The sequence below is a fragment of the Nerophis ophidion genome, linkage group LG01 (genome assembly GCF_033978795.1).
Source record: "Nerophis ophidion isolate RoL-2023_Sa linkage group LG01, RoL_Noph_v1.0, whole genome shotgun sequence".
In the NCBI taxonomy this organism is placed as follows: Eukaryota; Metazoa; Chordata; class Actinopteri; order Syngnathiformes; family Syngnathidae; genus Nerophis; species Nerophis ophidion.
The window spans coordinates 67,140,107-67,152,751 of NC_084611.1; the positions used below are offsets into that span (position 1 = coordinate 67,140,107).

Sequence of the window (12,645 nt, forward strand, 5' to 3'; positions counted from 1 at the left end):
TTTGTGCTGCCTTTCCCTGGGGACCTTGCTAAGGAATCCTCATTGTCATCAAAACAATGGACCTGGTTATACAGTTATTCTATCTATTTTCCTGACCAAAGCATAATTAGATGCCAGTGCTTTGAGAGGGGGTGCATTCAAGATTTCTTATTAAGAACAGGGATAGACTGCTGGTAATCACAAAATCGTAAGAAGTGATAACTTCAGGGTCAAAAGTCGGTTGTTGATGCACCGTGGAAGACTACTTAGCTTGGTGACAAGTTTGTTTCACACTATAAAGCTTCACGCCGGTTTTCTGGAGCCTGTCCACTCCAAAAAAAATGTATGGCCTGCACCAGCTTTTTTGAGCTGTGATCCCACCAGCTGTTGTCTGCTGGCCAGGGTGAAGTGATATAGGCAATGTCTGGGACACCTTTTCTAGTCTGCTCCTTATACTATGGAGGTGAGAAGTGTGATTCTGAAAAAGGCAAACTCCTGCATGCTTCAGTCACACAAGATTCACACAGGAATGAGGCCAAAAAACTACCACACTTACTGTGTAGAACATGATTACGTAATATGAACACATAGAAAACTTTATAACAAAATAAAAGCACATGGCATACAATAAAATAATATAAACAGAATAATATATTACAAACACATAAATCATAACATACAATGAACACAGAAATAACATACCATAATATAAACACATATATAACATAATAACATACATACATGTAAACTGTTACATCATGATAAAACAAAATAGCTTAATATAAGCTTCTATAAACATATAATAACATAAAAACATAGTATCGTAGTGTAAAAGGTAATATAAAGTTCAGGTGGTACACTGGCCCTACAGTATGTCAACATTTTGCTAAGTTGAATTGTTGATACCAGAATAAATAGAAGGTGATGAAGGTGCTTACTTGTGATGCAGATGCCAGTGCCAGAAGATGGCGTGCTAGTTCATGGCATGTTCATGGATGCCAGTCGCTGGGATGATGACAACATGGTTATTGAGGACGCATTACCTCGAGTGATGAACTCCAATCTGCCAGTGATGCATTTTGAACCGCAGCAGAATTATGAGGCTGAACCTGGTCTTTATCACGCTCCCTTGTACAAGACATCTGCCAGGGCAGGAACACTTTCTACTACAGGTACACTTTGGTTCGTGTGACATAACATATACCTGTATACCTATCATGTTCTGTATATATCATCATTTACACGCATGACTAGTTAGAGAATTTTGTACTTGTGTGACTAGTTCTCTCTCTCTCTCTCTCTCTCTCTCTCTCTCTCTCTCTCTCTCTCTCTCTCTCTCTCTCTTTCTCTCTATATATATATATATATGTATGTATAATATGTGTATATATATATGCATATGCATGTGTATATATATATATATATATATATATATATATATATATATATGTATATATATATATATTCATACATGTTCATGACGGATAAAGTCAGACGTCTACATGATGACTTTCAACACGCAGGTCTTTATTTGAATCTGTCCCTGAAGATATATATATATATATACAAACCCCGTTTCCATCTGAGTTGGGAAATTGTGTTAGGTGTAAATATAAACGGAATACAATGATTTGCAAATCCTTTTCAACCCATATTCAATTGAATGCACTACAAAGACAAGATATTTGATGTTCAAACTCATAAACTTTATTTTTTTTGCAAATAATAATTAACTTAGAATTTCATGGCTGCAACACGTGCCAAAGTAGTTGGGAAAGGACATGTTCACCACTGTGTTACATCACCTTTTCTTTTAACAACACTCAATAAACGTTTGGGAACTGAGGAAACTAATTGTTGAAGCTTTGAAAAAAGAATTCTTTCCCATTCTTGTTTTATGTAGAGATTCAGTCGTTCAATAGTCCGGGGTCTCCGCTGTCGTATTTTACGCTTCATAATGTGCCACACATTTTTGATGGGAGACAGGTCTGGACTGCAGGCGGGACAGGAAAGAACCTGCACTCTTTTTTTACGAAGCCACGCTGTTGTATTACTTTTCTTGCTGAAATAAGCAGGGGCGTCCATGATAACGTTGCTTGGATGACAACATATGTTGCTCAAAAACCTGTATGGCCCTTTCAGCATTAATGGTGCATTTACAGATGTGTAAGTTACCCATGCTTTGGGCACTAATACACCCCCATACCAGCACAGATGCTGGCTTTTGAACTTTGCGCCTATAACAATCCGACTGGTTATTTTACTCTTTGTTCTGGGGGACACCACGTCCTCTGTTTCCAAATATAATTTGAAATGGGGACTCGTCAGACCACAGAACACCTTTCCATTTTGCATCAGTCCATCTTAGGTGAGCTCGGGCCCAGCCAAGCTGGCGGCGTTTGAGGATATTGTTGATAAATGGGTTTGGCTTTGCATAGTAGAGTTTTAACTTGCACTTACAGATGTAACAACCAACTGTAGTTACTGACAGTGGTTTGATGAAGTGTTCCTGAGCCCATGTGGTGATATCCTTTACACACTGATGTCGGTTTTTGATGCAGTACCGCCTGAGGGATCAAAAGTCTGTAATATCATCACTTACGTGCAGTGATTTCTCCAGATTCTCTGAACTTTTTGATGATTTTACGCACCGTAATGGTAAAATCCCTAAATTGCTTGCAATAGCTTGTTGAGAAATGTTGTTCTAAAACTGTTTGACAATTTGCTTACTAATTGGTGACCCTAGCCCCATCCTTGTCTGTGAATTACTTAGCATTTCATGGAAGCTGCTTTGATACCCAATCATGGCACTCAACTCTTCCCAATTAGCCTGCACACCTGTGGGATGGTCCAGATAAGTGTTTGAAGAGCATTCCTCAACTTGATCAGTATTTATTTCCCAACTTCTTTGTCATGTGTTGCAGGCATCAAATTCTAAAGTTAATGATTATTTGTAAATAAAAAAAACATCAAATATGTTGTCTTTGTAGCATATTCAACTCAATATGGGTTGAAAATGATTTCGAAATCATTTGTATTCCGTTTATATTTACATCTAACGCAATTTCCCAACTCATATGGAAACAGGGTTTGTGTATATATATATATATATATATATATATATATATATATGTATATATATATATATATATATACATATATATGTATATATATATATATATATATATATATATATATATATGTATATATATTGTCAAGGTTTCTGTGGTTTATCCATTATACAGTGCTCGGGGTAGAGGGGAAAATACGTTCGGTCGGGAAAAAACACAAGCGGCTATATCATTGTATTGGATTGTATTGAATCCTACAATTATTTCAATAAAATCATGAAAACCTGCTTAACAGGTATGTGTATATATATATATATATATATATATATATATATATATACATACATATATATATACACACATTGTGAAGACAATAAGTATTTGAACATCCTGCTATTTTGCATGTTCTCCCACTTAGAAATCATGGAGGGGTCTGAATTTTTCACGGTAGATGCATGTCCACTGTATGAGAGATAACCTAAAAAGAAAAATCCAGAGATCACAATCTATGATTTTTTAACGATTTATTTGTGTGATACAGCTGAAAATAAGTATTTGAACACCAACTTTAATACTCGGTAGAGTAGCCTCTGTTTGCAATTACAGAGGTGAAATGTTTCCTGTAGTTCTTCACAAGGTTTGCACAGACTGCAGGAGGGATTTTAGCCCACTCCTCCTCACAGATCTTCTCTAGATCAGTCAGGTTTCTGGGCTATCGCTGAGTAACACAGACTTTCAGCTCCCTCCAAAGATTTTCAATTGGATTTAGGTCTGGAGACTGGCTAGGCCGCTCCAGAGCCTTGAATGGTTCTTACGAAGCCACTTCTTGGTTTTCCTGGCTGTGTGCTTTGGGTCATTGTCATTATGGAAGATCCAGCCACGACTCATCTTCAATGATCTGGCTGAGAGAAGGAGGTTTTTGGCCAAAATCTCACAATACATGGCTGCAGTCATTCTCTCCTTAATACAGTACAGTCGTCCTGTCCCATGAGCAGAAAAATAACCCCAAAGCATGATGCTACCACCCCCATGCTTCACAGTAGGGATGGTGTTCTTGGGATGGTACGCATCAATTTTCTTCCTCCAAAAACACATCGTGGAATTATGACCAACAAGGTAAATTTTGGTCTCATCGGTCAACAAAACTTTCTTCCACGACTCCTCTGGATCATCCAAATGCTCTTTGGCAAACGGCTAACTTAAGACGGGCCTTAACATGTGCTGGATTAAGCAGGGGAACCTTTCGTGCCATGCATGGTTTCAAACCATGACGTCTTAGTGTATGTAGGGCGGCATGGCGTAGTGCCAGAAACCTGAGGGTTGCAGGTTCGCTCCCCGCCTATTGACATCCAAATTGCTGCTGTTATGTCCTTGTGCAGGACACTTCACCCTTGTCCCCGGTGCCACTCACACTGGTGAATGAATGATGAATGAATGATAGGCGGTGGTCGGAGGGGCCGTAGGCGCAAACTGGCCAACAGTGACCATGGAAACAGTGGTCCCAGCTCTTTTCAGGTCACTGACCATGTCCTGCTGTGTAGTCCTGGGCTGATTCCGCACCTTTCTTAGCATCATTGAGACCCCACCAGGTGATATCTTGCATGGGGCTCCACTTAGATTGAGATTGACCGTCATATTTAGCTTCTTCCATTTTCTAATAATTGCTCCAACAGTGGACCTTTTTTCACCAAGCTGCTTGGCAATTTCTCCAGAGCCCTTTCCATCCTTGTGGAGTTGTACAATATTGTCTCTGGTGTCTTTGGACAGCTCTTTCCTCTTAGCCATGCTGAATGTATGGGTCTTACTGATTGTATGGGGTGGACAGGTGTCTTCATGCAGCTAACGACCTCACACAGGTGCATCTGATTCAGGATAATACAGTGGAGGGGAGGAGGACTTTTAAAGGCGGACTAACAGGTATTTGAGGGTCAGAATTCTAGCTGATGGACAGGTGTTCAAATACTTATTTTCAGCTGTATCACACAAATAAATTGTTAAAAAATCATACATTTTAATTTCTGGATTTTTCTTTTTAGGTTATCTCTCATACAGTGGACATGCACCTACCATGAAAATGTCAGACCCCTCCATGATTTCTAAGTGGGAGAACTTGCAAAATAGCAGGGTGTTCAAATACTTATTTTCTTGACTGTATATATATATTTGTGTATATATATACATATACATGTGTGTATATATATATATATATATATATATATATATATATATATATATACACACATATATATATATCCATTTCTAGCGCTTATTCCCTTCGGGGTTGTGGGGGGCGCTGGTGCCTATCTCACTGTCTCAGTTACAATCAGGTGGATGGCGGAACACCCTGGACAAGTCGCCACCTCACCGCAGGGCCAACACAGATAGACAGACAGCATTCACACTCACATTCACACACTAGGGTCAATTTAATGTTGCCAATCAACCTTTATACATATAAAATGTTTATATACAGTACAATGTGAATACTTTAACTTCAAGAAAGCCTTTTTCCGAGTATTGCATGCTGCACTCTGGGCAACAATGAGGAAATATAACATTAGTCCTAACCTTGTCAGATTCATTCAACATCTGTACAATAAAGTTAAAGTTAAAGTACCAATGATTGTCACACACATACTGGATGCGGCAAAATTATTCTTGATCACCCCCTGGGAGGTGAGGGGAGCAGTGAGCAGCAGCGGTGCTGCGCCCGGGAATCATTTATGGTGATTTAACCGCCAATTCCAACCCTTAATGCTGAGTGCCAAGCCGGGAGGTAAAGCTACCAGCGCAGTTCTCCACAACCGCCCTATCGGAGACTGGTTCAGGACAACAATTGGAATGCGCCAAGTATGCCTTCTCCCTCCCATTCTCTTCAACATCTTTCTGGAGCTCTGCGTTCAATACCATCATCCCGCAGCACTTGAGCAAACTGGCCCCCCTTGGATTCGGTACCCCCTTATGCAACTGGCTTCTTGACTTCCTCACAGACAGACCCCAATCTGTGAGAGTTTGCGACAACACCTCCAGTGCCATCTCCCTGAGCACCGGCTCCCCCTATGGCTGCGTCCTGAGTTTGCTGCTGTTCACATTGATGACCCATGGCTGCTGCGCCAGGTCCACTACTAACCACATTGTGAAGTATGCAGACGACACAACAGTAGTGGGCCTCATCCGTGACAACGATGACATGGACTACAGGGAGGAGGTGAAACATCTGGTTGACTGGTGCAGAACCAACAACCTGGTCCTGAACGTCGACAAGACCAAGAAGATCGTCGACTTCAGGAAGCACCAGTCCAGCCACGCTCCACTCTTCATCAACGGCAGAGCGGTGGAGATGGTTAACACCACCAAGTTGTTTGGGGTACAGATAACTGATAATGTGACATGGTCCCTACACACCAGAGCTCTTGTAAAAAGAGCTCAGCAGCACATGCACTTTGTACGTCGGATGAAAAGAGCACAGCTCCCCCTGTTCTCACCACATTCTACAGAGGCACTATAGAGAGCCTATCGACCAACAGCATCTCTGTCTGGACTGGAGCCTGCAGTGCCTCAGACTGGAAGTCTCTCCAGAGAGTGGTGAGGACAGCGGAAAAGATCATCAGGACTCCTCTTCCTCCTATCCAGGAGATCGTAAAAAGAATATAAAGACAATATGACATACAGTACATCCATAAACATGAATCCATGTGAAAAAGGGCAATATATTTACCTGTACAATAATCTATTTATTTATATCTGCACCTTATTGCTCCTTTTATTCTGCACTACCATGAGCTAATGCAACAAAATGTTGTTCTTATTTGTACTGCAAAGTTCAAATTTGAATAACAATAAAAGGAAGTCTAAGTTCAAGCCTCATATATATATATATATATATATATATATATATATATATATATATATATATATATATATATATAAATATATAAAATGTGTGTGTGTGTGTGTGTGTGCGTGTGTGTGTGTCATGTACTTGTTACGTTGCTGATTGCTTTGTGTTTTTGTAGGTTGTTTTTTTTTTTAAATATTCTAAAACATTTAGGCCCTACAATTAATTATTGTCAAGCATAAAAACAGCTAGATCAAGTTAATATATCAAAACTACGGTGGTAATGGCTACTCAATAAGACCAAAGAGGGCATCATTAATGTTGAAAAATATATTTATAAGGTATTAAATAGGTATTTTGTGCTCTTGCAATGACAATTTACATTGAATAATTCCTCCTCAGCGGAAATTCATTTATTGCGGTTGTGTCTGGAACCAATTACCAGCGATAAATTAGAGTTCATTGTATTTCCATCATGAATGTATATATTTTCATGTAAGAATTGTATGACGAGTTATTTATTATAATTGTCTCCCTCAGGACACTCCACAAATTTTGTTGTGACGGTTTTGCTTCCATCAAACCGTCCCAGCGACTACTGGATCTCCAAAGCTTCTGCTCTGTTGTGTCAGTTGGACGACTGAGTGGATTTTCAAAAACTATAATCACTAGTAAGTGACTTGAAAGCATGTTTTCATATTTTGAATGAACTAATCGTCAAGGAACAGTTTGAGTCAAAAACATGTGAAGATATATTATCATATCATCACTTGAATACGTGATGAGTTGTCACAGCACAGACTGAAATATGTCGCAACATCTGCACACATCTGTCAAGTTATGCTACATAACATATATACTGTAAAGCATCTTGAAGCCATTCTCTCACAGTCTTGTGAGTATTGCTGATGTTATCAGTCGGCATTAGTAAAATCTTTTAAATCAAACGTGTCAATACAAGCAGTTTGTTGGATTCGACATTTTTTGTTAAAAACATTTTAAAATTCACCTTTTAGTGTCAAAACTTACACATCTCTCACGACTTCCTTTCTGCATTCAACCTCAGAAAAAAAAAAATCTCTCCGGTTTTTCACTTTAAATGCCAAAACATTTTTGCTTAAACCTTCAGGTCATGACATTAAAACTGACTTTAAATTAAGTCTGTCAATAAATTGTAGGTACTTTAGTTTTATTTTATTGTTTTTGCATCACAGATTGTTTTTAAGCATTGTTTAGGCATCCTTAAAATATGCTTACCCCCCTCCCCCCGCAAAAAAAATTAGTTGGCGCTGTTTTATGTATTTATTTTTTTGCTTGCAACACAAGGACAATTTTAATACAAAATAGCAAGACTGTAATTTTTCATAATTATACAACCCCTCAATATTCACCTAAATATAATCATAAATATGTCAAATTTCCCCTTACTTCATACAATTATGTATTCAATAACAATTATATAAATAATTAATTACTTCTAAAAAAAACAACTAAAAATATTTTTCTAAATATAGTGTCATGTGGCCAGAAACATTTGTGTGTGTGTGTGTAGGTGTGGGGGTCAGGTGTGTGACTTATTACACGTGGTCTGCTGATCAAAGCCCCCTGTGATGTTTTCTAGCTGACCTGGCACAACAGACCCACCAATCAGAGCCAACCTTAATCACGCAAAACAATGCCTAACTTACGCATTGTGTTACTACTTTGCAACACTGTGACCTGAAAGCAAAATGCAGGATCTGTTTGCAATAACAGAAGCATGGTAAGCAGGTAATAAACCAAATAACAACAAAGAAAAGACAAATGAATCAAATAAAAAATAATCGCAACATAACAGTATACTGAAGGTCTGTCACTGTCTATCATGTGACAGTGAGTGCACCCCCACACACAAATATTTGAATAACCTGTGCCATGAAATTGTTATTGTGTCTTTAAGTCTGATCTACTAAGACTCAAATAACAAGCACTAAATCATGTGTACCAAGTATAAAATAGTGTGTACTACTAGTGGGTATAACGCAGGTGATCTTCTAAGACTGTGTCCCTGATTTACTAAAGATTGCATGTACCAATGCAAACTTCTTACCACAACCAAAGCCGATCTACTACACGTGTGTGCTAAACGTGTATTAAATGAGCAGAATGAGACATACAATCCATTTTGCGTCTCTGACTTCATTATTATGCAAAATACAGTCTACGCTGATCATCAAAAAAGCCCACATTGGGAAAAGAAGATGCAAATATGTTATACAGCACGTGGATTGTGGTTTACCAAAACTCTACAGTGTTTTGCGAGCAATATTTTGGATTTTATTAAGCACGTGTGAAAAGTATGTGCAAAGTGACACAGTTACACGCACGGGTTTTAGATTGGTGCTCATGCTGAAAAGAAAGGACTCCTTTGTCCTACTGTATGTATGTGTGTCGACATTTGCATGGTCTGTCAGAAATAGGAATTTTGACATATGCGTATTCCTTAATATACTGCGAGTTAAAGGCCTACTGAAACCCACTACTACCCACCAAGCAGTCTGATAGTTTATATATCAATGATGAAATATTAACATTGCAACACATGCCAATACGGCCTTTTTAGTTTACTAAATTGCAATTTAAAATTTCCTAGGAGTTTCTTGTTAGAAACGTCGCGTAATGATAACGTCGACGCGTGACTTCATGGACTGTTAGGAAATATGAGCGCTGCACACACACAGCTAAAATGTGTCTGCTTTAACGGCATAATTACACAGTATTTTGGAGATCTGTGTTGCTGAATCTTTTGCAATTTGTTCAATTAATAATTGAGAAGTCAAAGTAGAAAGATGGAGTTGGGAAGCTTTAGCCTTTAGCCACATAAACACACAGTGATTCTTGTCTAAAATTCCCGGAGGTGAAACTTTAGTATGGATCAGAGCGGTCAAGCGAACATGGATCCCGACCGAATGTCAACCAGCAGGTTTTGGTGAGAAAATTGTGGTAAAAAATTGCTTCTTACCGGAGATCAGCTGAGCTTGCGCCGTCCATACAGCTGCCGACGACTCCCCTGAGACATTGGCGTCAAGACACCCGTGGAGACACACCTCCAACTATCAGGTACTATTAAACTCACTAAAACACTAGCAAGACAATAGAATGATAAGGGGTTTCCCAGAATTATCCTAGTAAATGTGTCTAAAAATATCTGAATCTGTCGGTTCTCGACCTCTGTATTAGACTATAGAGCGATACCTATGAATTGTCAAATAGTCCGTCAGGCAATAATTTAAGTACTAATATTTATGACGTTTATAGATTTGGGAGCAAATACGAGGTTGATTACAAGTTGTTGTTGTGTTCCAGTAAGTATAAACAAGGTTTGGTGCAAAATAAGTCACTGCATTAAAAGCTGCAGCTGACATGGAAGAGAACACAAACGCGTTACATAAGCTCGCTAATCCGCTTGCAGGATGCTTCCCACTGATTACAATGTGACACGGCGTGAAATAGAAAAAGCTCTCCGCATCTCCACTCTCCCAATCTTATTTGAAGATCTCTCAAAGAGCAAATATTGTCTTTCAGTGCAAGCCAGTTTGTTTTTGCACGATAAATGTTGAAATGGACATGAACGACATAGAATTTACTGTGCAGCAAGTAAAGGAATATCAGGTTGAAAGGTCAAAATCAATGTCTGGAAAAGTTAATATTACCCTGCTGCATACCAACATACTGCAAGTAGGCATGGGTACTGAATTTAGTACTTACTGACTTATGTCCGTTACAGGCATGTGTAATCAAAGGTCCGCAAAAACATAGAAATCCGTGTTTTTAAACAATAATTTTCACGTGAAAATATCACCATCTAGCTAGCTTACTTGTTGTTGCCTCAGTTCGCTCTCTCAGCTACAACGTTTTCGACGGTCCACTTTGCTGCTAATCATATTTGGATGGGTACAATCCAAACACAGATTTTTTTTCCAAACGAGCTGTTGTTCAAAATTATTTATTTGTAGTCAGGTAAATTATATAGTTTTTGATGTGACGGATGTAAACAGAGGTCACAACACCGGAAGTATATTAGCCGAGGATGTGTGGTTACAGGATACAGTTGCCAAATGGGAAAACGTTTTCTGAGTTCCTTGCATGAATTTTATAGAAGCTTACATAATATTGATAGTCATGTTAGAATGTTCGAAAATTATCTACTAACAAAACTCAAAAAATTCTGTGTTACACGGAGACGCTAATGCATGCTTATCTTACAAGTTGTATAGATTACTGTAACGCCCTGCTTTATGGTCTTCCTAAAAAGGTTATTACACCTTTGCAATTACTCCAAAATTCAGAAGGCAGGCTCACATTACACCAGTTTTAAAATCTCTGCATTGGCATTAGTTATGCAAGATTGTATTTAGTTCTATAAACCCCGTTTTCATATGAGTTGGGAAATTCTGTTAGATGTAAATATAAACGGAATACAATGATTTGCAAATAATTTTTAACCCATATTTGATTGAATATGCTACAAAAACAACATATTTGATGTTCAAACTAATAAACTGATTTCTTTTTTGCAAATAATCATTAACTTTAGAATTTGATGTCAGCAACACGTGACAAAGAAGTTGCGAGAGGTGGCATTAAATACTGATAAAGTTGACGAATGCTCATCAAACAATTATTTGAAACATCCTACAGGTGTGCAGGCTAATTGGGAACAGGTGGGTGCCATGATTGGGTATAAAAGAAGCTTCCATGAAATGCTAAGTAATAAACAAGGATTGGGTGAGGGTCACCACGTTGTAAGCAAATCGTCAAACAGTTTTAGAACAACATTTCTCAACAAGCTATTGCAAGCAATTTAGGGATTTTACCATTACGGTGCGTAAAATCATCAAAAAGTTCAGAGAATCTGGAGAAATCACTGCACGTAAGTGATGATATTACAGACTTTTGATCCCTCAGGCGGTACTGCATCAAAAACCGACATCAGTGTGTAAAGGATGTCACCACATGGGCTCAGGAACACTTCATTAAACCACTGTCAGTAAATACAATTGGTTGCTACATCTGTAAATGCAAGTTAAAACTCTACTATGCAAAGCCAAACCCATTTATCAACAATATCCTGAAATGCCGCCGGCTTGGCTGGGCCCAAGCTCACCTAAGATGGACTGATGCAAAGTGGAAAAGTGTTCTGTGGTCTGACGAGTCCACATTTCAAATTATATTTGGAAACTGTTGACGTGGTGTCCTCCGGAACAAAGAGGAAAATAACCATCCGGATTGTTATAGGCGCAAAGTTCAAAAGCCAGCATCTGTGATGGTATGGGGGTGTATTAGTGCCCAAGGCATGGGTAACTTACACATCTGTGAAGGCACCATTAATGCTGAAAGGTACATACAGGTTTTGGAGCAACGCATGTTGTCATCCAATCAACGTTATCATGGACGCCCCTGCTTATTTCAGCAAAACAAGTGTTACAACAGCGTGACTTCGTGAAAAAAGAGTGCGTCCAGACAGTCCAGACCTGTCTCCCATCGAAAATGTGTGGCGCATTATGAAGTGTAAAATACGACAGCGGAGACCTCGGACTGTTGAACGACTGAAGCTCTACATAAAACATGAATGGGAAAGAATTCCACCTTCAAAGCTTCAACAATTAGTTTCCTCAGTTCCCAAACGTTTATTGAGTGTTGTTAAAAGAAAAGGTGATGTAACACAACATCAAATATCCTGTATTTGTGGTGCATTCAATTGAATATGGGTTGAAA

At 38.7% G+C, this 12,645-nt stretch overlaps 1 protein-coding gene across 1 annotated transcript in view; it reads left to right on the forward strand.

Annotated features, from left to right (window-relative positions):
* The window catches only part of dnah6 (dynein, axonemal, heavy chain 6), a 159,677-nt gene extending 151,913 nt beyond the window's left edge, over positions 1 to 7,764 (forward strand). The window contains exons 81-82 of the mRNA XM_061909242.1: positions 929 to 1,151; positions 7,429 to 7,764. Coding sequence (XP_061765226.1) covers positions 929 to 1,151; positions 7,429 to 7,532 — 327 coding nt within the window. The 3' untranslated portion in view covers positions 7,533 to 7,764. The remainder of the gene's footprint in view (positions 1 to 928; positions 1,152 to 7,428) is intronic.
* The last annotated feature ends 4,881 nt before the right edge of the window (positions 7,765 to 12,645 follow it).